Source organism: Macaca thibetana, chromosome 19, assembly GCF_024542745.1.
Source record: "Macaca thibetana thibetana isolate TM-01 chromosome 19, ASM2454274v1, whole genome shotgun sequence".
Classification (NCBI taxonomy): Eukaryota; Metazoa; Chordata; class Mammalia; order Primates; family Cercopithecidae; genus Macaca; species Macaca thibetana.
Window position 1 is genome coordinate 6,476,316 of NC_065596.1, and position 27,235 is coordinate 6,503,550.

Sequence of the window (27,235 nt, forward strand, 5' to 3'; positions counted from 1 at the left end):
CTCTTTCGCTTTGACTTGCACTAGGGATGGGCTGTGACACTCACTTTTTTTTTTTTTTTTTTGGTCTTTTTCCCTTGTTCAGCTTCAATGTGTTCCGGAGTGGGGACGGGGTGGCTGAACCTCGCAGGTGGCAGAGAGGCTCCCCTGGGGCTGTGGGGCTCTGCGTGGATCCAATGGGGCCGCTGGTGACCTGGGTGGTCCCCCTCCTCCTCCTCTTCCTGCGATCCAGGCAGGGTGGTGAGTCCCCCGACCCTGGCATGGCAGCTCGTCTTGCCGGGGGGAGACACGTGTATGTGTGGAGAGCTGTGGGCCTGCTGTGTGGGTTGGTTTCATCTCTCTGTGCCTCAGTCTTTCCTGCTGTCAAATGGGAGATGGGCAGTCATGGCTTCTGGGATCGAACTTAGACATCTTTCCTCCGATCTTGATTTTTCTCTTCTGTGAAATGCACTAAATCTTTTCCACCACCTCCCTGAGTTCAGTGAGAAAAAAAACTAAGGAAGGAATGAATGAAAAGCAAGTATGTATCTAATAGGTATACATGGTATAGTATCTTATGTATGTAGTTTACAATAGATAGACATACATAATATAATGTATACAGTTGTCTCCGTATTTATGGGGCAATGGTTCCAGGACCCTCTGCAGATACCAAAATCCAAGGATGCTTAAGTTCCTGATATAAAATGGTGAAGTATTTGCATATAACCTATGCACATCCTTCCATATACCCTTTTTATTTATTTATTGAGATAGGGTCTCACTCTGTTGCCCAGGCTGGAGTGCAGTGACCTGATCATAGCTCACTGCATCCTTGACCACCTGGGCTCAAGTGATCCTCCTGCCTTAGCTCCTTGAGCAGCTGGAACTGCAGGCGCACACTACCGTGCCAGGTTAATTTTTTTGGCGCGTACTTTTTACAGAGACAGGGTCCCAGTGGCCGAAGGAGGTCGCTGCCTCCTGGAGAAATGTTATAAATTATTGCCCCAACTGCTAGTGGGCCAAGTGTGCTTGCCTGGGCCAGCCCTGGCAGGCCTCTCCTTGCCATGCACCCTCTACTGTCTCTCCCCATGCTGGCTTCAGACGCTGGTGCCACCCCAGGCACACCCCCACTTCTCTCTGCCCTCCAGACTGTTGGTCTTACTGTTCTTTCCTGCTGGGGGGACCTCCTGAGAGTATCTCCCAAATATGCATCTCAACCTCTGAGGACTAAAGGACGGTGGATGAATGGATAGACAGGTGGATGGGTGGGTAAATGATGGATGGATGAATTAATAAATACATGGATGGTTGGATGAATGGATGGATGGACGGATGGATGGATGGATGGATGGATGGATGTGTGGCTGGATGGATATATCAGTAGGTAGATAAATGGATGGATGGGTGGGTGTATGGATGAATGAATACATGGATGTATGGATGGATAGATTGGTGAGTAGATGGATAGATGGACGGTTGGGTGAATGGATACTGGACGAATGAATGCATGGATGCATGGGTGAATACACGGATGGATGGGTGAATGGGTGGATGGTGGGGTGGATGGATGGTGGGGTGGATGGATGAATGGATGGATGAATACATGGATGGATGGATGAATGGATGGATAAATGGGTGGATGGTGGGGTGGATGGATGGATTAATACATGGATGGATGGATGGATGGATGGATGGATGGATGGATGGATGGGTGGATGGATGGTGGGGTGGATGAATGAATGGATTAATACGTGGATGGATGGATGGATGGTGGGGTGGATGGATAGATGAATGGGTAGATAGGTAGATGGATGAATGAATACATGGATTGACCGATAGATGGATGGGTAGATGGGTGGATGGATGGATGAATACATGGAGGGATGAATACATGGGTAGATGGGTGGATGGGTGGATGGTGGGGTGGATGGATGGATGGGTAGATGGGTGGATGGATTAATGAATACATGGATGATTGGATAGATGGATGGGTAGATGGGTGAATGGATGGATGAGTACATGGATGTATGGATGGGTAGGTGGGTGGGTGGGTGGGTGGATGGATGGATGGATGGATGGATGGATGGATGCATGAATTCATGGGTGGATGGATGGGTAGATGGTGGATAGACGAATAAATACATGGATGGATGGGTAGATGGGTGGATGAATACATGGGCAGATGGATGGATGAGTGGTGGTAGGTGGGTGCATAGATGGGAAGGTGGGTGGGAGGGAGAGCTGATGATCACTTGGGTGTAGACCCCAAGGCCGAGCCCTTCTCCCCACACAGTGCAAGGCCAGGGATGTCATTATGTCTTCATTGCCTTTGCAGCTGCCTGCAGAACCAGTGAGTGCTGTTTTCAGGACCCACCATATTCGGATGCAGACTCAGGTTCGGAGCAGTTCCTCATTGTTGGCTGAGGATTATGTAGGGCTCTACCTGACCCCATCCACAGCAGCCCTTCCCATGGCCTCTGCCTCCCGGCCGAAGACCCAGCCCCGCCTGTGGTCTTGGGAGCCCCCACCCCACTACCTGCTGGCCCATTCTCAACAGGTTCAAGGTGCCCTGGAGCAGCCAGCTGCCTCTCTGAACCTCATCACTTCCCTAGCACGGTCTCAGGGCTGGTGTCTATGTCCGTTCAGATTGGTCGGTACATGGGAGAAAGTACCTTTTAAGCATTTTGAAGCCCCCCCCCAATAAATTATTGGAACATTTATTTTATTTTATTATTTTATTTTTTTATTTGTTTGTTTTTTCTTTTTGAGACGGAGTCTCGCTCTGTCGCCCAGGCTGGAGTGCAATGGCATGATCTGGATCCACTGCAAGCTCTGCCTCCGGGGTTCACGCCATTCTCCTGCCTCAGCCTCCTGAGTAGCTGGGACTACAGACGCCCACCACCACACCCGGCTAATTTTTTTGTATTGTTTTTAGTAGAGACGGGGTTTCACCATGTTAGCCAGGATGGTCTCGATCTCCTGACCTCATGATCCACCCGCCTCGGCCTCCCAAAGTGCTGGGTGCTCACAGGCATGAGCCACCTCGCCTGGCCTATTTATTTATTTTTGAGACAGAGTCTTGTTTTGCTGCCCAGGTTGGAGTGCAGTGGCCTGATTTCAGCTCACTGCAACCTCCACCTCCCAGGTTCAAGCCATTCTCCGGCCTCAGCCTCCCAAGTAGCTGGGAATACAGGTGCCTGCCACCACACCCAGCTAATTTTTGTATTTTTAGTAGAGACGAGGTTTCACCATGTTGCCCAGGCTGGTCTCGAACTCCTGACCTCAGGTGATCCACCCGCCCCAGTCTCCTAAAGTGCTGGGATTCCAGACATGAGCCATCACGCCCAGACATACTGTTGGAACATTTATGCTCATAATGCACCCTGCAAAGGGTCTGACACTGAGCAGACACACCGTCCATTCTCTTGTTTGATAACGGTTTACTGAGCACCTTCTATGTGCGCACATGGATCTAGACATAGGGGGCTGTGAGCTCAATTGACTTCCCAAGACCACAGCCTAGTGGAAGAGATAGACAACAGGCAAACACATGTCTATACTGCATGTGATGATGTGTTTTGAAGAACCAGAGGAGGGAAGCTGGGGCCCAGGGCACCCCCCCAAAAAAAAAACAACACCAGAAGGAGGGTGAGGAATAGAGAGGGAGGTGGCAGGACCTCTTTGAGGCCTCTTTGAGGACGAGTTCGAAGGCTGAGGATTCCGAATAGGTTGAGGCGAGAGATGGCGGGAGATGAGGTAGGAAGGACGCAGGGAGGGTTTAGGCTGAGGTGACACTGAAAGATGTAAGCATCACAAAGATTTGTCCTGGGCACAAAGACCCCTCCAGACTCTGGTCTGTTCCCAAGCCTACAGGATCTCTTCCAGGTTCAGCCTCGGGCCCTAGGGACCTGAGCTGCTATCGGATATCCAGCGCTGGTTACGAGTGCTCCTGGCAGTATGAGGGTCCCACAGCTGGGGTCAGCCACTTCCTGCGGTGCTGGTGAGGACCCCTCTACCATTCCTAAACCCTCACCCACCATCCCACTCTTGCTCCAACCCCCTCTGGTGCCCCTACTCTCGGATGCGTGATCTTGGCTGGGTCAACACTCCTTCCTGGGCTTCTGTTTCTCATCTAAGAAGAGAGGGTTGGAGGATTGTGGTGGGGGGTGGTCAGTGAGGGTAGGCATCCCAGGGTGGGTGGCCATGAGGGTCTCTTTAGTCCTTTTTTCTTCACCCTTTCACTTATCCATCCATCCATCTATCCATCTATCCATCCATCCATCCATCCATCCATCCATCCATCCTTCCATCCATCCATCCATCCATCCATCCATCCATCCATCCTTCCATCCATCCATCCATCCTTCCATCCATCCATCCATCCATCCATCCATCCATCCATCCATCCATCCATCCATCCATCCATCCCTCCCTCCCTCCCTCCTTCCATCCATCCATCCATCTACTTACTTGTTTCTTTTTTCTTTTTTTGAGACGGAGTCTTGCTCTGTTGCCCAGGCTGGAGTGCAGTGGCATGATCTCAGCTCATGGCAACCTCTGCCTCCCGAGTTACAGTGATTCTCCTGCCTCAGCCTCCTGAGTAGCTGGGACTGTAGGCACACGCCACCGTGCCTGCTAATTTTTATATTTTTGTATTTTTTAGTAGAGACAGGGTCTCACCATGTTGGCCAGGCTGGTCTTGAACTCCTGCACTCCAGCCTGGGCGACAGAACGAGACTCCATCTCCAAACAAACAAACAAACAAACACCCATAAAATGATGCCGGGATTTGATGCACAAAGTCGGCTGTGGGGTCCACCAGGACCCCAGACTCGGCACTGACACGCTCCTTCCTGCTGCAGCCTCAGCTCTGGGCGCTGTTGCTACTTCGCCACAGGCTCAGCCACCAGGCTGCAGTTCTCCGACCAGGCCGGGGTGTCTGTGCTGCACACCGTCACGCTCTGGGTGGAATCCTGGGCCAGGAACCGGACAGAGAAATCTCCTGAGGTGACCCTGCAGCTCTACAAGTCAGGTTAGCACCTTGTTCTCCCCGCTGTCCCTTTTATACCCAGAGGCCATCAGGCTGCAAGGCTGGAGCTGGAGGGGAATTCCTGGCCCCTGGCAAGGGACTTGATACTACTAGCCATTGTCACTTCATGTAGTGTCACACAAACACTATTGTGACAAAGCAGTCTTTCATGGTCCTCTTACCAATCCCCTATTCCTGGGCACTAAGGCTGCTTCTGGTTTCTCTCTGCTGTCCATAATGCTACCAGGAGCTGCTTGGGTTCTGAATATCTGTTCTCATGACTCAACACCATGTATTTGTCCGGGCGCGGTGGCTCTCGCCTGTAATCCCAGCACTTTGGGAGGCTGAGGTGGGCGGATCACGAGGTAGAGAGATAGACACCATCCTGGCCAACATGGTTAAACTCCATCTCTACTAACAATACAAAAATTAGCCAGGTGCAGGCCACGCACGCCTGTAGTCCCAGCTACTGGGGAGGCTGAGGCAGGAGAATCATTTGAACCCAGGAGGCAGAGGTTGCAGTGAGCTGATATTGAGCCACTGGACGCCAGCCTGGCGACAAAGCGGGACTCCATCTAAAAAACAATAGCAACACACACAAAAAAGGCAAAACATTTGCCTGGTGTGGTGGCACGTGCCTGCAATCCCAGCTACCCAGGAGGCTGAGGCAGGAGAACGGCTTGAATCTGGGAGGCAGAGGTTGCAGTGAGCCGAGATCACACCACTGTACTCTAGCCTGGGTGACAGAGCAAGACGCTGTCTAAAAAAAAAAAAAAAAAAAAAAAAAAAAAAAAAAAAAGAAAAGAATGAAGGAAATCATGTCATTTGCCACAACATGGACAAAGCTGGAGGACATTATGCTGCGTGAAGTTAGCCAGGCACAGAAACAAAAATATTGCATGATCTCACTTACATGTATAATCTTTAAAAAAAAAAAGGTCGAATATCTAGACACCAAAAGTAGAACCGTGGTTACCGGGGATGGGGAGAAGGAGGAAATGGGGGAGATGTAGGTCAAAGGAATAAAATTGGCTGTTACGCAGCATAAATAAGTCTAGAGTTCCAATGTACAGTAGAGAACTATAATTAAAAATAGCATATTGTATATTGAAAATTTGCTACAATAACAGATTTTAGGGCTAGGTGCAGTGGTTCACGCCTGTAATCCTAGCACTTCGGGAGGCCAAGGTGGGAGGATCACCTGAAGTCAGGAGTTCGAGACCAGCCTGACCAACATGGTGAAACTCCGTCTCTACTAAAAATACAAAAATTGGCCGGGTGTGGTGGTGGGCACCTGTAATTCCAGCTACTTGGGAGGCTAAGGCAGGAGAATCGCTTGAACCTGGGGGATGAAGGTTACAGTGAACCAAGATCACGCCACTGTACTCCAGCCTGGGTGACAGAGTGAGACTCTGTCTCAAAAAAAAAAAAAAAAAAAAAAAAAAAAATTAGGTGCTCTCATCACACACCAAAAAAGTAATTATGGAAGGTGATGGATATGTATATATATATATTTAAGAGATGGGGTCTTGCTATGCTGGCCAGGGTGGTCTTAAACTCCTGGGCTCAAATGATCCTCCTGCCTTGGCCTCCCGAAGTGTTTGGAGTATAGGCGTGGGCCCCTGTGCCTGGCCATGGATATGTTACATTGCTTACTGTAGTAATCATTTCACTATGGATAGGTACATCAAACCATCATACCTCTTAAATTTATACAATGATATAATAAAGAATCAGGCAGGGTATGGCCACAGTGCAGCAAGACTAATTTATGCTAATTTATGTCTCTCCTTAGGTCAGGTTCCTTGAAACGGATCTAAAAACTAAGTACAATTTTCCTGAGAGTTCTTAAAAAAAAAAAAAAAAAAAAAAAAAGAATTGGCTGGGCACAGTGGCTCATGCCTGTAATCCCAGCACTTTGGGAGGCCGAGGCGGGCAGATCACCCTCAAAAGCAGGCACTTTTGTGAATTGCTTGTCAGAATCAATTATCCTCTGCCAAGCAATTCACAAAAGTACCTGTCTCTTCACAGCCTTGCCAGCAATGGGTGTTAATATTTTAAAGATATATTCACTAGCAGGATCCTGTGTATCAATCTTTATGAAAAATTATTTATTTATTTTTAAATTTTAATTTAATTTAATTTTATTTATTTATTTTTTTGAGACAGAGTCTTGCTCTGTCACCCAGGCTGGAGGGCAGTGGTGCGATCTCGTCTAACTACAACCTCCGCCTCCCGGGTTCAAGCGACTCTCCTGCCTCAGCCTCCCGAGTAGCTGGGACTACAGGCGCCCACCACCTCGCCCGGCTAGTTTTTTGTATTTTTTTTAGTAGAGACGGGGTTTCACCGTGTTCGCCAGGATGGTCTTGATCTCCTGACCTCGTGATCCGCCCGTCTCGGCCTCCCAAAGTGCTGGGATTACAGGCTTGAGCCACCGCGCCCGGCCCTATTTGTTGATTTTTTAGAGACAAGGTCTCCCTCTGTCTCCTAGACTGGAGTGCAGTGGTGCGATCAGGGCTCACTTCAGTCTCAACCTCCTAGGCTCGAGTGATCCTCCCATCTCACTCTCCTAAGTAGCTGGAACCACAGTCATGAACTACCATGCCCGGCTAATTTTTATGTAGAGATGGGGGTCTCCCTATGTTGCCCAGGTTGGTCTCGAACTCCTGGACTCAAGTGATCTTCCTGCCTTGGCCTCCCAAAATGCTGGAATTACAGGGTGAGCCACCATATGTGGCTTGTGTATAAATCTTGACTCTTTGAATCATAGTATACCAGGCTTAGCTGGGACCTGCAAGGTGTTCGCTAATTCATATTTAGGGATTCAGTTGCTTACCCTGGACCGGGTAGATTTTCAGGGCCCATTAACTGACATACGTGTGGGCTGCCCCTCACCAATCCTTGCCTCTGCTTCCAGTTAAATATAAGCCTCCTCTGGGAGACATCAAGGTGTCCAAGTTGGCTGGGCAGCTGCGTATGGAGTGGGAGACCCCGGATAACCAGGTTGGTGCTGAGGTGCAGTTCCGGCACCGGACGCCCAGCAGCTCATGGAAGTTGGTGAGTTTATTTCCCAAGTCCAGGGTGGACACGGGCCTCTCCAGGGCACCTTCACCCTCAAATCAGTCTCACCATCACTGCGTCTGTCTCCGCTCCCAACCAACCCCCACTCTAGCCCCTCAGGTGGTTTCTTCTTTTTCTTTTTTCTTTTTTTTTGAGACGGAGCCTTGCTCTGTCGCTAAGGCTGGAGTGCAGTGGCACTCAGCTCACTGCAACCTCCACCTCCCAGATTCAAGCAATTGTCCTGCGTCAGCCTCCCGAGTAGCTGGGATTACAGGCATGCACCTGCCACCACGCGCAGCTAATTTTTGTATTTTTAGTAGAGACGAGATTTCGCCATGTGGGCCAGGCTGGTTTCAAACTCCTGACCTCAGGTCATCTGCCCACCTTGGCCTTCCAAAGTGCTGGGATTACAGGCAAGAGCCACTGCGCCTGGCTCCCACTAAAATGTTTTAAAATAATTTTTTTCTTTTGGAATAATCTTCAATTTTCAGAAATGTTACTTTATAAACTAGTGCAGAGAACGCCCGTATACCCCTTACCCAAACTCCTCTAAATGTTAATATCTTATATAAACTCCAGGCATTATTTGAATGTCACCAATTTTTCCAGGAATGTCTTTTTTCTGTTCCCAGATTCAATCCAGGATCCCACATTGTGTTTAGTAAAAATAATTATTAATTTTTAAAATTTAGTTATAATAATTTTTTACTGCTTTATATGTTTCTAAAGAAGGTTTGAACCTAGAGAAAGTTCTCTAGTAATTAACTATAGAAATAATCCCTGAAGGTATAGTCTTTAATTTAAAAAAATTTAGCCAGGTGTGGTGGCTCACACCTGTAATCCCAGCACTTTGGGAGGCCGAGTTGGGGTGGGATTGCTTGAGGCCAGGAGTTTGAGACCAGCCTGGGCAACATGGCGAAACCCTGTCTCTACCAAAAATGCAAAAATTAGCCAGGTGTGATGGTGCGTGCCTGTAGTCCCAACTACTCAGGAGGCTGAGGCAGGAGGATCACGGAACCCTGGGAGGTTGAGGCTTCAGTGAGCCATAATTACACCACTGCACTCCAGTCTAGATGACAGAGTGAGACCCTGTCTCAGATAAATAAGTAAATAAATAAATAATTGTAAAACAGCAAATATTTTTCAGCATTAAAATGCAAAACAATATATGAATACATTCTTATTCTAGGGCGACTGCGGACCTCAGGATGATGATACTGGTGAGAATAATAATAGTAATGACAACAACAGCTGCAACAAGTTGGCATTAATTGAGCGCCTACTGTATGCCAGGTCCAATGCTGAATTTTTTGTATGCCTCTTACCCTGCCTCATAGTTCAGTATTGGATTATTTCCATATTCCAAGTGGGGAAACAAATCAAGACTTGCAGGGGGTGAGAAGCCTTTGGCCAAGGTCATGACCCAAGAGATGGCCATGGCCAGGACTTGAACTGAGGGCAGGGATGGATGTGGGTGATCCTGGAGGCCCTAAGAGGACAGGGCCTGGCCTGCTTCTGCTGAGCCCCCAGGACCCAGCACATGGCTCTGTACACAGTTGGAGCTCGATAAGTGCATGATGGCTAAGTGACTGGTGCCAAGTCCTGGACAATTCTTACAGCCTGATGTTTGACCTGCTTCTCCCCAGAGTCCTGCCTCTGTCCCCTGGAGATGAATGTGGCCCAGGAATTCCAGCTCCGACGACGGCGGCTGGGGAGCCAGGGGAGTTCCTGGAGCAAGTGGAGCAGCCCTGTGTGTGTTCCCCCTGGTAAGATCACTCTGGGCACAGGAACAGGGGCAAGCGTTAGAAATAAGGCAGCAGCTGGAGGTGGTGGTGCACCCTGTAGTTCGAGCTACTCAGAAGTCTGAGGCGGGAGGATCACTTGAGGCCAGTGATCTGAGACCAGCCTGGGCAACACAGTGAGACCCCATCTCTAAAAAATAAAATAAAATGGGGCCGCGCGTGGTGGCTGATGCCTGTAATCCCAGCTACTTGGGAGGCTGAGGCAGGAGAATCGCTTGAACCCGGGAGGTGGAGGTTGCATTGATCGGAGATCGCGCCACTGCACTCCAGCCTGGGCAACAGGGCCAGACTCTGTCTCAAAAAGTAAAATAATAATAATAATAATAATAATAAAATAAGATGGAAAAAGAAATAAGGCAGCAGGTATTGGAAACGAGGTGGTAAGTGTTAGAAATAAGGCAGAGGGAGAAAGGGGTGTTCAAACCCTGACAATGTGGCATCTGGTCTTGCTGCACTCACTTTAGGGTTTTTTGTTTTGTTTTGGTATTTTTTTTTTTTTTTTTTTTGAGACAGAGTCTTGCTCTGTCGCCCAGGCTGGGGTGCAGTGGCCGGATCTCAGCTCACTGCAAGCTCCGCCTCCCGGGTTTACACCATTCTCCTGCCTCAGCCTCCCGAGTAGCTGGGACTACAGGCGCCCGCCACCTCGCCCGGCTAGTTTTTTTGTATTTTTTAGTAGAGACAGGGTTTCACCGTGTTAGCCAGGATGGTCTCGATCTCCTGACCTCGTGATCCGCTCGTCTCGGCCTCCCAAAGTGCTGGGATTACAGGCTTGAGCCACCGCGCCCGGCCTGTTTTGTTTTAAGACAGTGTCTTGCTCTGTCACCCAGGCTGGAGTGCAGTGGTGCGATCTTGGTTCACTGCAACCTCCGCCTCCCGAGTTCAAGTTATTCTCCTGCCTTAGCCTCCCAGGTAGGACTACAGGTGACCGCACCCTCACCCAGTTGATTTTTTTTATTTTTAGTAGAGATGGGGTTTAACCATGCTGGCCCGGCTGGTCTCGAACTCCTGGCCTCAAGTGATCGTCCCGCCTTGGTCTCACAAAGTGCTGGAATTCCAGGCATGAGCCACTGCACTCCACCCACTACAGAGCTTTATCAAGTGAGAATCATCGGGCTGAACCTCACAGTGTCTCAAGGACAATGTCACCTGCAGGTGGCAGGGTGTACTAAATGGCTGCTGCCCTGACCCTGGGCAACAGGGAAATGAGTGAGAGGGTTTCAAATCATGCAGAAAGGCCTGGTGCTGTGGTTTATGCCTGTAATCCTAGCACTGTGGGAGGTCGAGGCCTGAGGATTGTTTGAGGCCAGGAGTTTGAGACAAGCCTGGGAATCAAAACGAGACCCTGTCTCTAGTCTATAAAATAACAGCAACAACAAAACCATGCGGAGAAATATATTTGCATTCAAAGGGAAACTTAGAGGCCAGGCGAGGTGGCTCATGCCTATAATTCCAGCAGCTTGGGAGGCCGAGGCAAGCAGATCACAAGGTCAGGAGTTCGAGAACAGCCTGACCAACATGGTGAAACCCCGTCTCTACTAAAAATAAAAAATTAGCCAGGCGTGGTGGTGCACACCTGTAGTCCCAGTTACTCCGAATGCTGAGGCAGGAGAATCGCTTGAAACCGGGAGGCAGAGGTTGCAGTGAGCCAAGATCGCACCACTGCACTCCAGCCTGGGTGGTAGAAAACAAACGAACAAACAAACAAACAAACAAAAAACCTTAGACAACATGAAATTACAGGTGGCAGTTATCCCTGGGGATGCGAACGGTGTTAATTTTTCTTCCTCCAGTTTTTTCTCTTTCCTGCAATTTGGGGCAGCAAGGGATTCTCACTTTGTGAATGTGGAGAATCCATCATTTACAAAGAAAACATCCATCAGTCTTTCTCTCCTTCCAATTCGTCTGGTTGGTTTGGTTCTGATTGCAGAAAATCCCCCACAGCCTCAGGTGAGATTCTCAGTGGAGCAGCTGGGCCGGGATGGGAGGAGGCGGCTGACCCTGAAAGAGCAGGTAACGGGGCTATCACAGGGCTGTGGGGTGGCCTGGGATGGGGAGCAGGAGGCAAAAGGCTGGAGGCTGATGAGCAAGTGGGAGATGGAGGGGGAAGAGAAGTAGAGGTGGCAGTGAGTGGGCAGATTGTGGGTTTAACTCCGAAGGTGATAGGGAGCCATGGAGTGTGTGTGAGCAGGGGAGGGACATGACTGGATTCAGATGTTCACAGGCTTTCCCTGGCTCCCGTGTGAGAAACAGAGTGTGTGGGAATTGCACAGAAGCCAGAAGGCCAGGAAGGAGACAATGATGACTGCATTTGCCTGGGTAGCAGGTTATTGCTTTAAGTCCCAAAACAGGCTGGGGGCGGTGGCTCACGCCTGTAATCCCAGCACTTTGGGAGGCCGAGGCGGGCGGATCATGAGGTCAGGAGATCGAGACCATCCTGGCAAACACGGTGAAACCCCGTCTCTACTAAAAATACAAAAAAAAAAAAAAAATTAGCCGAGCATGGTGGGGGGCGCCTGTAGTCCCAGCTTCTCGGGAGGCTGAGGCATGAGAATGGCGTGAACCCCGGAGGCGGCAGAGCTTGCAGTGAGCTGAGATTGCGCCACTGCACTCCAACCTGGGCGACAGAGTGAGACTCTGTCTCAAAAAAAAAAAAAAAAAGTCCCAAAACAACCCATTAAATGCAGTCTGATTAGCCCCATTTTACAGAGAGGGAAACTGAGGCACAGAGGGACTATTTCTGTTGAGACAAAACTGGCAAATATTCCACTCATTGACTTTACCATAGTCGTCTTAGCCAGGTCCCTAATGGGCTGTTACTATAAGGCTGTAGCAAAAATCCTTTACTTCCTATGTTCCTCTAACTCAAATTCCTTTCCTAAGGAAAAATGTTCTGCTTGAGGTAACTGGGTTAAAAGATGGAAACATTTTTTTTTCCTGAATGTCAGTGGGTTTTGTCAATTTCTCACTTCCCCCAAGCTAGATGTGTGCGGGCGGTGAATGGCTGTCTCACAGCAGCTTTGCCAGCATTGAGGTTTATTATTTTCTTAATTTTTGATGTGTGTTATCGACTGTGGCCTTTGGCCAAGTCTGTCCTCATAGGCTGTGTCCTGCTGTCTCCCTATGGGATGATGAATGTGATCAGGTCCCCACGAGCTGTCTTTCATACTCCTGACAGCCAACCCAGCTGGAGCTTCCAGAAGGCTGTCAAGGACCAGCGCCTGGAGTGGAGGTCACCTACCAACTGCAGCTCCACATGCTGTCCTGCCCGTGTAAGGCCAAGGCCACCAGGACCCTGCCCCTGGAGAAAATGCCCTATCTCTCGGGTGCTGCCTACAATGTGGCTGTCATCTCCTCGAACCGATTTGGTCCTGGCCCAAACCAGACATGGCACATTCCTGCTGACACCCACACAGGTGCCTCCTCTGGGTGGGGAGGGCAGTATGAGGGCCCCTCAGAGCTGAGCACCTACTCTGAGCCTCAGCTAGACCAGGGTGAGAGGAGTGAAGCAGAAAATTTTAAAGCAGTGCCTAATTTAGGGGTATATCAAAAATTCAGTAATCAGCCGAGTGCAGTGGCTCATGCCTGTAATCCCCATGCTTTCGGAGGCCAAGGCAGGCGGATCATTTTTAGTAGAGATGGGGTTTCACCACGTTGGCCAGGCTGGTCTTGAACTCCTGACCTCAGGTGATCTGCCTGCCTTGGCCTCCCAAAGCACTGGGACTACTAGCGTGAGCCACCATGCCAGCCTAATTTTTGTATTAAAAAGTAGAGATGGAGTTTCACCATGTTGCCCAGGCTAGTGATCCACCTGCCTCAGCCTCTCAAAGTGCTGGGATTACAGATGTGAGCCACCGTGACCGACCTACTATTATTATTATTTTTGAGCTAGGTTCTCAGTCTGTTGGCAGACTAGAGTGCAATCATGCATGGCTCACTGCAGCCATGAACTCCCAGACTCAAGTGATCCTTCCGCCTCAGCCTCCAGAGTAGCTGGGACTACAGCCGTGCACCACCACACCTGGTTAATTTTTAATTTTTATTTTTTGTAGAGACAGGTCTCCCTATGTTGCCCAGGCTGGTCTCGAACTCCTGGGCTCAAGCGATCCACCCATCTCCACCTCCCAAAGTGCTAGGATTACAGGTGTGAGCTGCCACACCCAGCCTGGTCCCATATCATAGTGAAATGGTGCCTGTAAAATTCTCAGCATTGGCTTGGCACATGCAGTCGGTACTCAATAAACGGCTGTTGCTATCCCCAGAATTGCAAGCAGTATCCGTCTCTGACATTCGTGCAGACACCCTGGCGGGAGGGAGTGGGAGAGATTTGCCCAGGGACTGAGTGGGTGTGTGCTCGTGCTTCTGAGTTTGGCATGAGACCACCAGTGGGGCCAGTCAGGCCGGGGAGCCTGGTCTTGCATCTCACTCTCCGCCCAGGCGAGGCAAGCGGTAGGCGGCCAGGTATCTGCCGCAGCCGGAGACGCCTACAAGGCTGGAGGTGGGTGTAATGGCAGTACAGGAAGCCCTCATGGTGAATATCCTGGCAAGGAGACAGCAGTTAGGCTGGAGGAGGACTCAGCTCATTCAAACACCATCTGCTGACTGGATGCGGCGGATCACGCCTGTATCCCAGCACTTTGGGAGGCCAAGGCAGGTGGATCACTGGAGGTCAGGAGTTTGAGACCAGCCTGGGCAACACGGTGAAACCCCGCCTCCACCAAAAAAAAAAAAAAAAAAAAAAAATTAGCCGGGCATGGTGGCACGTGCCTGTAGTCCCAGCTACTCGCGAGGCTGAGGCAGGAGAGTCGTTTGAACCCGGGAGGAGGAGGTTGCAGGGAGCTGAGATCATGCCACTGCACTCCAGCCTGGGCGACAGAGCAAGACTCTGTCTCCAAAGAAAAAAAACAAAAAAAAACAAACGCCATCTGCTACCCTCTTTGTGCGTGACTCCCCAGGCAGCCTCCAGTGCAGGGAAACAGCCAAACACAGACACCCTGGCCTGTAGGGTCAGAGGTATAGACGAAAGGGTGGGAGAGAGGCTGCAGGAGCCAGAGAAGGGGGCTGGGGAGAGGGACGGCAACTGTCTGATGGGTCTCTCCCTTCTCCTTCCAGAACCAGTGGCTCTGAATATCAGCGTCGGAACCAACGGAACCACTATGTATTGGCCAGCCCGGGCTCAGAGCACGACGTACTGCATTGAATGGCAGCCCGTGGGCCAGGAAGGAAGCCTTGCCACCTGCAACCTGACTGCGCCGCAAGACCCGGATCCGGCTGGAATGGGTAATGGCCTGGAATGGCCTGCCTCTGCTCCTCCTCTGTGCCCTCCCTTTTAGCTCCTGGTGGGTTCAAACCTGCAGGGAAGGCACATAGCGGGTGTCTAAGGCCCAGAGAGGTGTTGCTGCTTACTCAAGATCACACAGAGGTAGGGACAGGGTGAGGTTCGGAGCCTCTCACCCATATGGGTCTGGAACCTCCTGCTGGCATCCTGAGCTCAGTTCCAGGCAGATTGCACACCTGCAGGTAATGAATCTCACATCCTAAGGTGTTTGTTAAATATTCAACTGCGCCAGGGAAGGTGGCAGTTCGTGAGATGCTGGTGGCAAATTAATGAGTCTTTAGGGAAAGAGGGGACTGTGAGGCTCAGGTAGCCTCTCACTCTCCTGCTTCCTGCTCTGGGCCTTGCCAGAGCCCCAGAAAGCCTCAACCTCAGCCTATTCCTTGAGGAATTCACAGCCTGAGGAGACAGAACTGGACACGGAACCCCTGACCCCACTGGCCTGGCAAGGTGGCTAACGCCTGTAATCCCAGCACTTTGGGAGGCTGAGACAGGTGGATCACCTGAGGTCAGGAGTTCGAGACCAGCCTGGCCAACATGGAGAAACCCTGTCTCTACAAAAAATATAAAAATTAGGCAGGCATGGTGGTACACATCTGTAATCCCAGCTGCTCAGGAGGCTGAGGCAGGAGAATACCTTGAACCCGGGAGGTGGAGATTGCAGTGAGTCAAGATCGCGCTATTGCACTCAAGCCTGGTTAACAGAGCAAAACTCCGCCTCAAAAAAAAAAAAAAAAAAAAAAAGAAGCCCTGGTTCCATGGAGTAAGGGCTGGGTTAGAGGAGGATGGGGATGGGGTTGGGGGCATTGCACAGAGAGGAGATCCTGGAGGAGGGGATATTGGTGCAAGGGCTTTGAAGCATGAGTAGGAGTTTTCTGGGGGTTCCTGGCAGCTGGCACAGCCAATGCAAAGGTGCAGAGGTGGGAACACAATCTACTGAATGGCCTGGTCTTTGCTTATCCTTCCAGCAACCTACAGCTGGAGTCGAGAGTCTGGGGCAATGGGGCAGGAAAAGTGTTACCACATTACTATCTTTGCCTCTGCGCACCCAAAGAAGCTCACCTTGTGGTCTACGGTCCTGTCCACCTACCACTTTGGGGGCAATGGTAAGTGACCCAAACCTGCAGGTTTACATTATTTTTTCTTTTTAAATAATTAAGAAAAAGAATAGAGGCTGGGCGTGGTGACTCACACATGTAATCCCAGCACTTTGGGAGGCCAAGGTGGGTGGATCACCTGAGGTCAGGAGTTTGAAACCAGCCTGGCCAACATGGTGAAACACTGTCTCTACTAAAAATACAAAAATTAGGCCGGGCGCGGTGGCTCAAGCCTGTAATCCCAGCACTTTGGGAGGCCGAGACGGGCGGATCACGAGGTCAGAAGATCGAGACCATCCTGGCTAATACGGTGAAACCCCGTCTCTACTAAAAAATGCAAAAAACTAGCCGGGCGAGGTGGCGGGCGCCTGTAGTCCCAGCTACTCGGGAGGCTGAGGCAGGAGAATGGTGTAAGTCGGGGGGCGGAGCTTGCAGTGAGCTGAGATCCGGCCACTGCACTCCAGCCTGGGCGACAGAGCGAGACTCCGTCTCAAAAAAATAAATAAATAAAAATAAAATAAAATAAATAAATAATAAATAAATAAATAAAAATACAAAAATTAGCCAGGTGTGGTGGTGGGTGCCTGTAATCCCAGCTTCTCGGGAGGCTGAGGCAGGAGAATTGCTTGAACCCATGAGGCAGAGGTTGCAGTGAGCCAAAATCGTGCCACTGTACTCCAGCCTGGGCGACAGAGCAAGAATCTGTCTCAAAATAAATAAATAAAGTAAAATAGAGACAGGGTCTCGCTGTGTTGCCCAAGTTGGTCTCAAACTCCTGGACTAAAGTGATCCTCCCACCTTGGTCTCCTGAAGTGCTGGGATTACAGGTGTGAGCCACTGCACTCAGCCACCTGCAGGTTTATCTCTATGGAGGATTCAGCAGGAACTTTCAGTGTCAGGAGAAGAGAATGAACATTTAGAGGCACCTGCAGCACATCAGGCCAGCCATATGGAGGTCAGCTCAGTGGACAGCAAAGACATTCTGAGTGGCATTGTTCATATTTTTCTTTTTTTGGAGACAGAGTCTTGCTCTATTTCCTAGGCTGGAATGCAGTGGCACAATCATAGCTCACTGCAGCCTCGAACTCCTGGGATCAAGTGATCTTCCCACCTCGGCCTCCTGAGTAGCTGGGACTACAGGCATATGCCACCATGGATGGCAAATTTTTTTCTTTCTCTAGAGACAGGCTCTCACTATGTTGCCCAGGCTGGTCTTCTGGTCTTGAACTCCTGGGTTCAAGAGATCCACCAACCTCAGCCTCCCAAAGTGCTGAGATCACAGGTGTGAGCCATTCTGTCTGGCTTAACAGCATTGTCCTTTTTTTTTTTTTTTTTTTTTGAGACAGAGTCTTGCCATGTTGCCCAGGCTGGAGTGCAATGGTGGCACAATCTTGGCTCACTACAACCTCCGCCTCCCGGGTTCAAGCGATTCTCCTGCCTCAGCCTCCCGAGTAGTTGGGATTATAGATGTGCGCTACCATGCCTGGCTAATTTTTTGTATCTTTAGTAGAGACGGGGTTTCAGCCTGTTGGCCAGGCTGGTCTCAAACTCCTAATCTCGTGATCCACCTGCCTTGGCCTCCCAAAGTGCTGGGATTACAGGTGTGAGCCACTGCACCCGGCCAGCATTGTCCATTTTATAGATAGGAAAACTGAGGCCCAGGGAAGGAAAATGACAGTGACTGAGTGGCAGAACCAGAATTAAAACCCAGCCCACCTGACTCTGTGGCCAATGCTACCCCCGTCTCTGGACAGTGGGAGGCTGGGCATTCAGGAAGTGCTCAACCAGCACTCCTTTTTTTTTTTTTTTTTTTTTTTTGAGACAGAGTCTCACTCTCTGACCCAGGCTGGAGTGCAGTGGCACAATCTTGGCTCACTGAAACCTCTGCCTCCTGGGTTCAAGCGATTCTCCTGAATCAGCCTCCCAAGTAGCTGGGATTACAGGCGCCCACCACCATGCCCGGCTAATTTTTGTAGTTTTAGTAGAAACAGGGTTTCACCATGTTGCTCAGGCTGGTCTCAAACTCCTAACCTTAAGTGAGCTGCCCTCCTTGGCCTCCCAAAGTCCTGGGATTACAGGCATAAGTCGCCATGGCGGGCTTTTTTTTTGTTTTGTTTTGTTTTGTTTTTTAAGACAGGGTCTTGCTCTGTCACCCAGGCTGGAATGCAGTGGGCGACATCTAGGCTCACTGCAACCTCTGCCTCCTGGGCTCAAGTGATTCTCCTGACTCAGTCTCCTGAGTAGCTGGGATTACAGGTGCCCGCCACCATGCCTGGCTAATTTTAGTATTTTTAGTAGAGAAGGGGTTTGCCATATTGGCCAGGCTGGTCTCGAACTCCTGGCCTCAAATGACTCACCCACCTCGGCCTCCCAAAGTACCGGGATTACAGGCGCGAGTCATTGTGCCAGGCCTCGACCAGCACTCTTGGCGTTTACTATGACAATGGTACTGGTTGCAGCCTCAGCAGCTGGGACACCGCACCACGTCTCGGTGAAGAATCATAGCTTGGACTCAGTGTCCGTGGACTGGGCACCATCCCTGCTGAGCACCTGTCCCGGCGTCCTAAAGGAGTATGTTGTCCGCTGCCGAGATGAAGACAGCAACCAGGTGTCAGGTACGTGAGGCAGTGCAGATGTGGCTCGGGTAAGAAGGGAGTATCCTAGCCTGAGATCTCCTTTGCTGTGTGACCCTGGGCACCTTGCTGTCCCTCTCTGAGCCTTGGTTATCAGACCCTTAAAACAAGAGAATTGGCCGGGCGCGGTAGCTCGTGCTTGTAATCCCAGCACTTTGAGAGGCCAAGGGGGGTCAATCAGCTGAGGTCAGGAGTTGGAGACCAGCCTGACCAACTTGGAGAAACCCCGTCTCTCCTAAAAATATAAAATTAGGCCAGGCGCGGTGGCTCAAGCCTGTAATCCCAGCACTTTGGGAGGCCGAGACGGGCGGATCACGAGGTCAGGAGATCGAGACCATCCTGGCTAACACGGTGAAACCCCGTCTCTAATAAAAAATACAAAAAACTAGCCGGGCGAGGTGGTGGGCGCCTGTAGTCCCAGCTACTCAGGAGGCTGAGGCAGGAGAATGGCGTAAACCTGGGAGACGGAGCTTGCAGTGAGCTGAGATCCGGCCACTGCACTCCGGTCTGGGCGACAGAGCGAGACTCCGCCTCAAAAAAAAAAAAAAATATGTATATATATATATATATACACACATATAAAATTAGCCGGGTATGGTGGTTCATGCCTGTAATCCCAGCTACTTGGGAGGCTGAGGCAGGAGAATCACTTGAACCCGGGAGGCAGAGATTGCAGTGAGCCGAGATTGCACCGCTGCACTCCGGCCTGGGCGACAGAGTGAGAACTCTGTCTCAAAAAAAAAAAACAAAAACAAACAAAAAACAAAAACAAGAGAATTATACTTCAGGTTTTTTTTTTTTTTTAATTTAATTTAATTTTGTTTTATATCCACCCGTCTTGGCCTCCCAAAGTGCCAGGATTACAGATGTGAGCCACCATGCCTGGCCTTTTTTTTTTTTAAATTTTATAGCCAGGGACTCACTCTGTGCCCAGGCTGGAGTGCAGTGGTGCCATCATAGCTCACTGCAGCCTCAACCTCCTGGGCTCAAGCGATCCTCCCACCTCAGCCTCCCTAGTAGCTGGAAACAGAGGTACACACCACCATGCACAGTTAATATTTTATTTTTTGTAGAAACAAGGTCTTGCTATATTGCCCAGGCTGGGGTTTTTTTCTTTTTTTTTCTTTTCGAGAGGGAGTCTGGCTCTGTCACCCAGGCTGGAGTGCAGTGGCACAATCTCAGCTCACTACAACCTCCGCCTCCCGGGTTCAGGCAATTCTCCCGCCTCAGCTTCCCAAGTAGCTGGGATTACAGGCACCTGCCACCATGCCTGGCTAATTTTTGTATTTTTAGCAGAGACGGGGTTTCACCGTGTTGACCAGGCTGATCTTGAGCTCTTGACCTCAGGTGAACCACCCGCCTTGGCCTCCCAAAGTGCTGGGATTACAGGTGTGAGCCACCATGTCCGGCCTCGCCCAGGCTGGTTGCAAACTTCTGACCTCAAACTATCCTCCCACCTTGGCCTCCCAAAGTGCTGGGATTAGTCATGAGCCACTGCACCCAGCTGAACTTGAGGGTCTTGATCACCCCTTGCAGACCCTGGAGAAGGCTGGGTGGGCACCAGCCAAGAGCTTACGGTGTGTTGGGTTCATCCATGGGAGGCTGCCCCTCACATGTAGCAGCAGCTGGACTCTCATCAGGCAGGGATGACTGTCTCCATGCCACAGATGAGGAAACCGAGGCCTGGAGGGGGGATCTGATGAGGGACAGGAAAGCCCACAAAATGGGGTCTAGCTGGGAGGGTTCTTGACTTTCCCCAGGAAAGAGTTCAAGCGCACGTCGGTGGTGTTAGAAACTTTTACTGAAGTGGCCATGTACGGCCGCAGCAGAAGTCCCGCTCCTTGCAGAGCGGGAACACCCCACAGGCAGGGTAGTTACCTCTCATATTTATACCCGCTTTTAATTATATGCAAATGAAAGGTCAGTTTATGCAGAAATATCTAGGATGAGGGTGGTAACTTCCGCGTTGTGGGATCATTGCCATGGACAGGGGTGGTAATTTCTGGGTGTTGCCATGGTAATGGTAAACTGACATGGCACACTTGTGGGCGTGTCTTATGGAAAGCCCAGGACCTGTTTTAGCTAGTCCCCAATTTGGTCCTGTGTCCAAGCCCTGCCTCCAGGGGTCCCAGGACTCAGGGTTGCCTCTCCCACTGCAGAGCATCCTGTGCAGCCCACAGAGACCCAAGTAACCCTCAGTGACCTGCGGGCTGGTGTAGCCTACACAGTGCAGGTGCGAGCAGACACGGCGTGGCTGAGGGGTGCCTGGAGCCAGCCCCAGCGCTTCAGCATCAGTGAGTGGAGGGGGTGGGACCCAGTTATTTGCACTGCGCTTCCCATAATGATCTTAGCAGCCCTGCCCTCACCCTCATTCCCTCCATGGCTCCCTACTGCCCTCAGGAGAAAGCAGCAGCTCAACCTGCCCCCATTGCCTTCTCTTGCAGCTTCCTCTCACACTCCAGGAGCCTTGCCCATGCAGGCCCTTCCCTCCCTCCTGCCTGGAATGTTTGTTTTCCCCACGGTCCAACTCCTATTCATCCTTCAAAACTCAGCTCAAAAGTTCCCTCCTCCAGCAAGCCTTCTCTGCCTCCTTCTGGCCATGCCCTTGTCTACAACTGTCCCTCCTCCCTGGTCTGACACCGTGGGTTGGGGGTAGATGTGTCAAAGTATCTGGGGGCTCTTGGGGAGGAGGGAGGTGCAGGAATCTGTTCATTGAGCGAGAAATAAATCAATGCAAAAATAAGGAGGATGCAGGCGAAGCCTGGTGCGGTGGCTCACGCCTGTAATCCCAGCACTTTGGGAGGCTGAGGCTGGAGGATTGCTTGAGCCCAGGAGTTCAAGACCAGCCTGGGCAACATGGTGAGACCTCATCTCTACAAAAAAATATTTTAAAAATAGTGGGGTGTGGTGGTACACACCTGTAGTCTCAGCTACTCAGGAGGCTGAGGTGGGAGGATGGCTTGAGCCCAGGAGTTCAAGGTTGCAGTGAGCCGTGACCGCACCACTGCACTCTGGCCTGGGCAACGGAGCAAGACCCTGTCTCAAAAAAAAAAAAAAAAAAAAAAGAAGAAGAAGAAGGAGAAAGAAGAAGAGGAAGAGGAAGAGAAGAAGAGGGAGGAGGAGAAGGAAGAGAAGGAAGAGAAGGAAGAGAACAACACAGGCTCTGTTGTCTGGGGTGCATGGTTATAAGAGATTCAGAGATCAAATGATCACTGTACATGCCACGGTGTCCTTTCAGTTCCAAGAGAACCAACTGGAACCCAGAGAACAAAAGAGTCAGGGTTGGTGTGGGGCAGGCAGGCCTGGGTCCAGGGGCAGCCACATGTGCCCTATGTGTAGGCTCTTGGAATTACGGAGTCTTTTTTTTGTTTTGAGACAGATTTTCACTCTTGTTGCCCAGGCTGGAGTGCAATGATGCGATCTCGGCTCACTGAAACCTCTGCCTCCTGGGTTCAAGAGATTCTTCTGTCTCAGCCTCCCGAGTAGCTGGGATTACAGGCACCCACCACCACACCCGGCTAATTTTTGTATTTTTAGTAGAGATGGGTTTCACCATATTGGTCAGGCTGGTCTCAAACTCCTGACCTCAGGTGATCTGCCCGCCTTGGCCTCCCAAAGTGCTGGGGTAATAGGCATGAGTCACTGTGCCCGGCCTGGAATTACAGAGTCTTGAACACTTCCTGCATTCCAGGCCTTTATTCCTTGACAGCTACTGGGCAGGTGGGTTCTGTGGTCTCCCAGTGAGAAGCCTGTGGCATGTGCACCAGGGTCAGCAGCAAGTTCATGGAGAAACCGGGCCCTCCCAGCTCTTTCCCTGAGGAAGAGGCAGGAGGTAGCCTTCTGCCAACCCACGCTCTCCCACCCCAGAAGTGCAGGTTTCTGATTGGTTCATCTTCTTCGCCTCCCTGGGGAGCTTCCTGAGCATCCTTCTCGTGGGCGTCCTTGGCTACCTTGGCCTGAACAGGTAATTGACACCTCTTACTGTTACCATAGCAATGGTAATGATGCCAGGCAGGGGAGCCCCAAAGTGGAGCTTAGCCCACTGATTGGGTTCTTGGCTCCGCCTAGGAAAGAATTCAAGGGCAAGCCAGAGGTAGAAGAAAACAGCTTTACTGAAGAAGCAGTTATAGCTCCGTGACTGCCTCTGCAGAGCACGGCTTCCCTGTAGGCGGAGAGTAGCCACTGAGAGAGGTTTTGCAGTCAGATTTATACTTACTTTTAATTGCATACAGATTAAGAGCGCAGTTTATGCAAAATTTCTTTTTCTTTTTTCTTTTATTTTCTTTTGTTGTTGTTGTTGTTTTGAGGTGGAGTCTTACTCTGTCACCCAGGCTAGAGTGCAGTGGCATGATCTTGGCTCACTGCAACCTCCTCTTCCCAGGTTCAAGCCATTCTCATGCCTCAGCCTTCCAAGTAGCTGGGACTACAGGTGCATGCTGTCACACCCAGCTATTTCTTTTGTATTTTTAGTAGATACAGGGTTTCACCATGTTGGCCAGGCTGGTCTTGAACTCCTGACCTCAAGTGATCCTATGCAGAAATTTCTAGGGAAGGGTAGTAAGTTTTGGGTCCTTGGGTCATTCCCATGGAAAGGGGCGGTGACACTGGTGGGCATGTCTGATTGAAAGCTGCTTTCAAGCCGGGCGCAGCGGCTCATGCCTGTAATCCCAGCACTTTGGGGGGCTGAGGCAGGCAGATCGATTTAGGCCACAAATTGGACACCAGTCTGGCCAACATGGCGAAACCTGTCTTTACTAAAGATACAAAAATTAGCCGGGTGTGGTGGCACGTATTTGTAATCTCAGCTACTCGGGAGGCTGAGGCAGGAGAATCAGTTGAACCCAGGAGGCAGAGGTTGCAGTGAGCCGAGATCGCGCCACTGCACTCCAGCCTGGGCAACAGAGTGAGACTCCATCTCCAAAAAAAAAAAAAAAAAAAAAAAATGCTCAGCTCCTCTCACCGTCCCCCTTTCCTCTTCAGGGCCACACGGCACCTGTGCCCGCCGCTGCCCACACCCTGTGCCAGCTCCGCCATTCAGTTCCCTGCAGGGAAGGAGGTAAGGACTCCTTTTCTAATCCTAAGTCTTTTTATTGGGTGCACACGCTGGACAAGGGTCACCCATTAGCTCATTTTATTCTCCCCCAATCCATCAAGGTAAGGACTCCAAAACCAGTGCTCCAAACCCCTTCCCATTTTAAAGACAGGCAAGCAGAGGTACATTTCCTGGCACTAGAAACAGAACTCAAAGTGGCTTTATTATAAAGGGCACCTGATGGAAAAATCCTAAGGGAGTGGGCTTCTAGATATGGCTGAATCCAGCGACTGGGGTCTATCTCAGAGCTGCCCATTCAGAGTTCTCCCCCAGGCATGCTGAGCCTTCTCTGATTGGAAGCAGAGTGTCCATTCTCCCCATTACCTAGGGCAACAGTCTCAGGGCCATCACTGATTGGTCCAGCTTGGTTCACAGGCTCTTCCCTGAGCCTATGGCTGGAACCAGAGGGTTAGGGAAGGGTCTGATGGGTGGGCTGGCCAGGGTCACATGACCAGTGCTAGAGCTGAGGTGGGGCCACTGCACTGTCAGCCACACCATCTGTGAAAAGAGGGGAGGGAAATTTCCCAAAGAGAGAAGGAAGTGCTCTTCCTAGGAGGGGCTGAATGGGGGTCAGTGAGGCAGAGTTCATCCTCAAATTGGTCTCAGGATATATATATATATATATATATATATATTTCTTTTTTTATGGAGTCTTGCAATGTCACCCAGCCTGGAGTGCAGTGGCACCATCTCGGCTCACTGCAACCTCTGCCTCCTGGGTTCAAATGATTCTCCTGCCTCAGCCTCCCAAGTAGCTGGAATTACAGGCGTGCACAACCAAGCTCAGCTAATTTTGGTATTTTTAGTAGCGATAGGGTTTGGCCATGTTTGCCAGGCTGGTCTCAAACTGCTGACCTCAAGTGATCCACCTGCCTCAACCTCCCAAAGTGCGAGGATGACAGGTGTGAGCCAGTGCGCCCATCCAGGTCTCAGGATTTTAGAGAATTTAGCCAGCAGAGACCCGGTCCGTTCCATCCTGCTGTGGATAGGAAGTAGAACTCTGCCCTACCCTCCCTCTGCAGACTTGGCAGTGGATCAACCCAGTGGACTTCCAGGAAGAGGCATCCCTGCAGGAGGCCCTGGTGGTGGAGATGTCCTGGGACAAAGGCGAGAGGACTGAACTTCTTGAGAAGGCAGAGCTACCTGAGGGTGCCCCTGAGCTGGCCCTGGATACACAGCTGTCCTTGGAGGATGGAGACAGGTGCAAGGCCAAGGTCCTGAGGCCCAGTGGGCCAGACGGTCAGGGGTGCAACCCTGCCCGGGGGTGAGGGGCTAGATGTCCATCCCTCCTGGAAGATCAGGGCCTGGAGGCTTGAAGGAGAAACGGGAACATCCACTTTGTCTTACAGACAGGAAGAGCGACTATCTCAATCACAACGGCTGGTTATTAAGCACTTATGGCATACCCAGCCCATTCCATCCACTCACATGATTCCCTACCAAATTCCCACAACCACCCCCTGAAAGGAACCATAACTGTTGTATTTTACAGATGTGATCACTGAGGCTCAGAGAGGGTGAGTGACTCGCCTGAGGCTACGCAGCACACACAGGAGTCAAATTTGGACCCAGATAACCCAGAGCTCCTCCAGGCTCTAGTGCACCTGCCTCCTGTCTGCCCGGCACCTGTTGCCACGAATCCTGTGGGGGAACCCTAGATGCTGCCATGAAATAGAAGCTGCTGCACCCTGCTGGGCCTGGCATCCGTGGAGCAGGAGCAGACCCTGCCATTGACCTGTTCTGGAGTAGAATAGACTGGGAATGGGGGCAAAGGGGACTCAGATGGATCCCCGGACCCTGGGCTGGGCATCCACCCCCAGGAGCACTGGATGGGGAGTCTGGACTCAAGGGCTCCCTGCAGCATTGTGGGGTCTTGTAGCTCGGAGGATCCAGGCATATGGGGGAAGGGGACTGTAAACATTGTGGAAAAAATGATGGTCCTCCCATCCCATCCCCACCCCCCTATAAAATGGGGGTGATGACAATGACCTTACACAGCTGTTCAAAATCATCGTAAATGAGCCTCCTATTGGGTATTTTTTCCCGTTTGAAGCTTGAATGTCCTCAGAATCTCAAAACACGAGCCTTTGAGTTCATTCATTCATTCATTCATTCATTCCACATATATTTATTAATCTCTTCCTCTGGGTCTCCTCCAGGAGCACCTAATCTGGGGGAGACAGAGCCGGATGAGAGCTGGGAACCCTGCTAAGCTGGGACTGAGCAGGGCTTGAAGGGACGGCCTAGGGGGAGTGGAGCAGCCGGGTGCTCCCGTAACAGGAACCGTGGTTTGCCCCTACGCTCCTTCCTCTTCACGCCCAGCAACTCACAGCAGGACCCTTGCCCCCCTTACACACCCTGAATCCTCCCTCTTTCTGCCCACGCTCTGCAGCCGCCTCCCCCTGATCTCCACTGCGGTCTGAGCCGAGGTGTTGGGGGGCTCCTGAAATCCCACCCCAGTCCCGGCGATTAGCAAGTAGTCTCAGATTCCCCCCATGGCCACCAGGTGGCAACAGCGGCGCGCGTTTCCCCGGCCGGACCCGCCCTGCCTCCTCCTACGGTGTTTGTTAAACAGACTTTTCCGGTTTCAGAGGAGGGGGATTAAAGCCCAGAACTACTGAATTTTGTGGCAAAAAAAGGATGAGACCTCTCGGGGAGAGACCTCTTGCAGCCAGTAGGGCCAGGAGGCAAGAGTCCCAGGCCCCGACCCTTTGGTGGGGGGACTTCCGTTTCCCCATGGATGCATCCAGATGGGGAAACAGAGGCCTGGGCTCCCGTGCCCTAGCCACAAAGTGGTTGCTCAGAGCTTTGCAGATGCCCCCCGCCCCGCTCCGGATCTGCCACATCCCAGCTTCTGCTCAAGCCGTTCCCTCCACCAGGCTTGCTCTCCCTTGAGCGTTTATCTTCCTTTTTTTTTCTTTTTGAGACGGAGTTTCGCTCTTGTTGCCCAAGCTGGAGTGCAATGGCACAATCTTGGTTCACTGCAACCTCCGCCTCCCGGGTTCAAGTGATTCTCCTGCCTCAGCCTCCCAAGTAGCTGGGATTACAGGTGCCCGCCACCATGACCAGCTAAAAATTTTTTGTGTTTTTAGTAGAAATGGAGTTTCACCATGTTGGCCAGGCTCATCTCGAACTGCAGACCTCAAGATCCACCCGCCTTGGCCTCCCAAAGTTCTGGGATTGCAGGTGTGAGCCCTGGAGGCCCCTGGAG

At 51.1% G+C, this 27,235-nt stretch overlaps 1 protein-coding gene across 3 annotated transcripts; it reads left to right on the top strand.

Annotated features, from left to right (window-relative positions):
• On the top strand, positions 1-26,120 carry IL12RB1 (interleukin 12 receptor subunit beta 1). 3 transcript variants are annotated; one of them, XM_050769530.1, is made up of 17 exons: positions 19-237; positions 2,315-2,374; positions 3,865-3,979; positions 4,842-5,011; positions 7,926-8,065; positions 9,258-9,288; positions 9,715-9,834; positions 11,798-11,880; positions 13,046-13,283; positions 14,980-15,147; positions 16,171-16,308; positions 18,759-18,914; positions 21,092-21,226; positions 22,800-22,896; positions 23,913-23,988; positions 25,047-25,238; positions 25,517-26,120. In XM_050769530.1, exons 1-17 carry the CDS (start codon positions 27-29, stop codon positions 25,520-25,522), a joined length of 2,136 nt encoding a protein of 711 aa, XP_050625487.1. In that variant the 5' UTR covers positions 19-26; the 3' UTR covers positions 25,523-26,120. The 3 variants fall into 3 exon arrangements, with proteins under 3 accessions (XP_050625486.1, XP_050625487.1, XP_050625488.1); XM_050769531.1 differs by having other exon boundaries at positions 25,047-25,225; XM_050769529.1 differs by having other exon boundaries at positions 1-237; positions 25,047-26,120.
• The last annotated feature ends 1,115 nt before the right edge of the window (positions 26,121-27,235 follow it).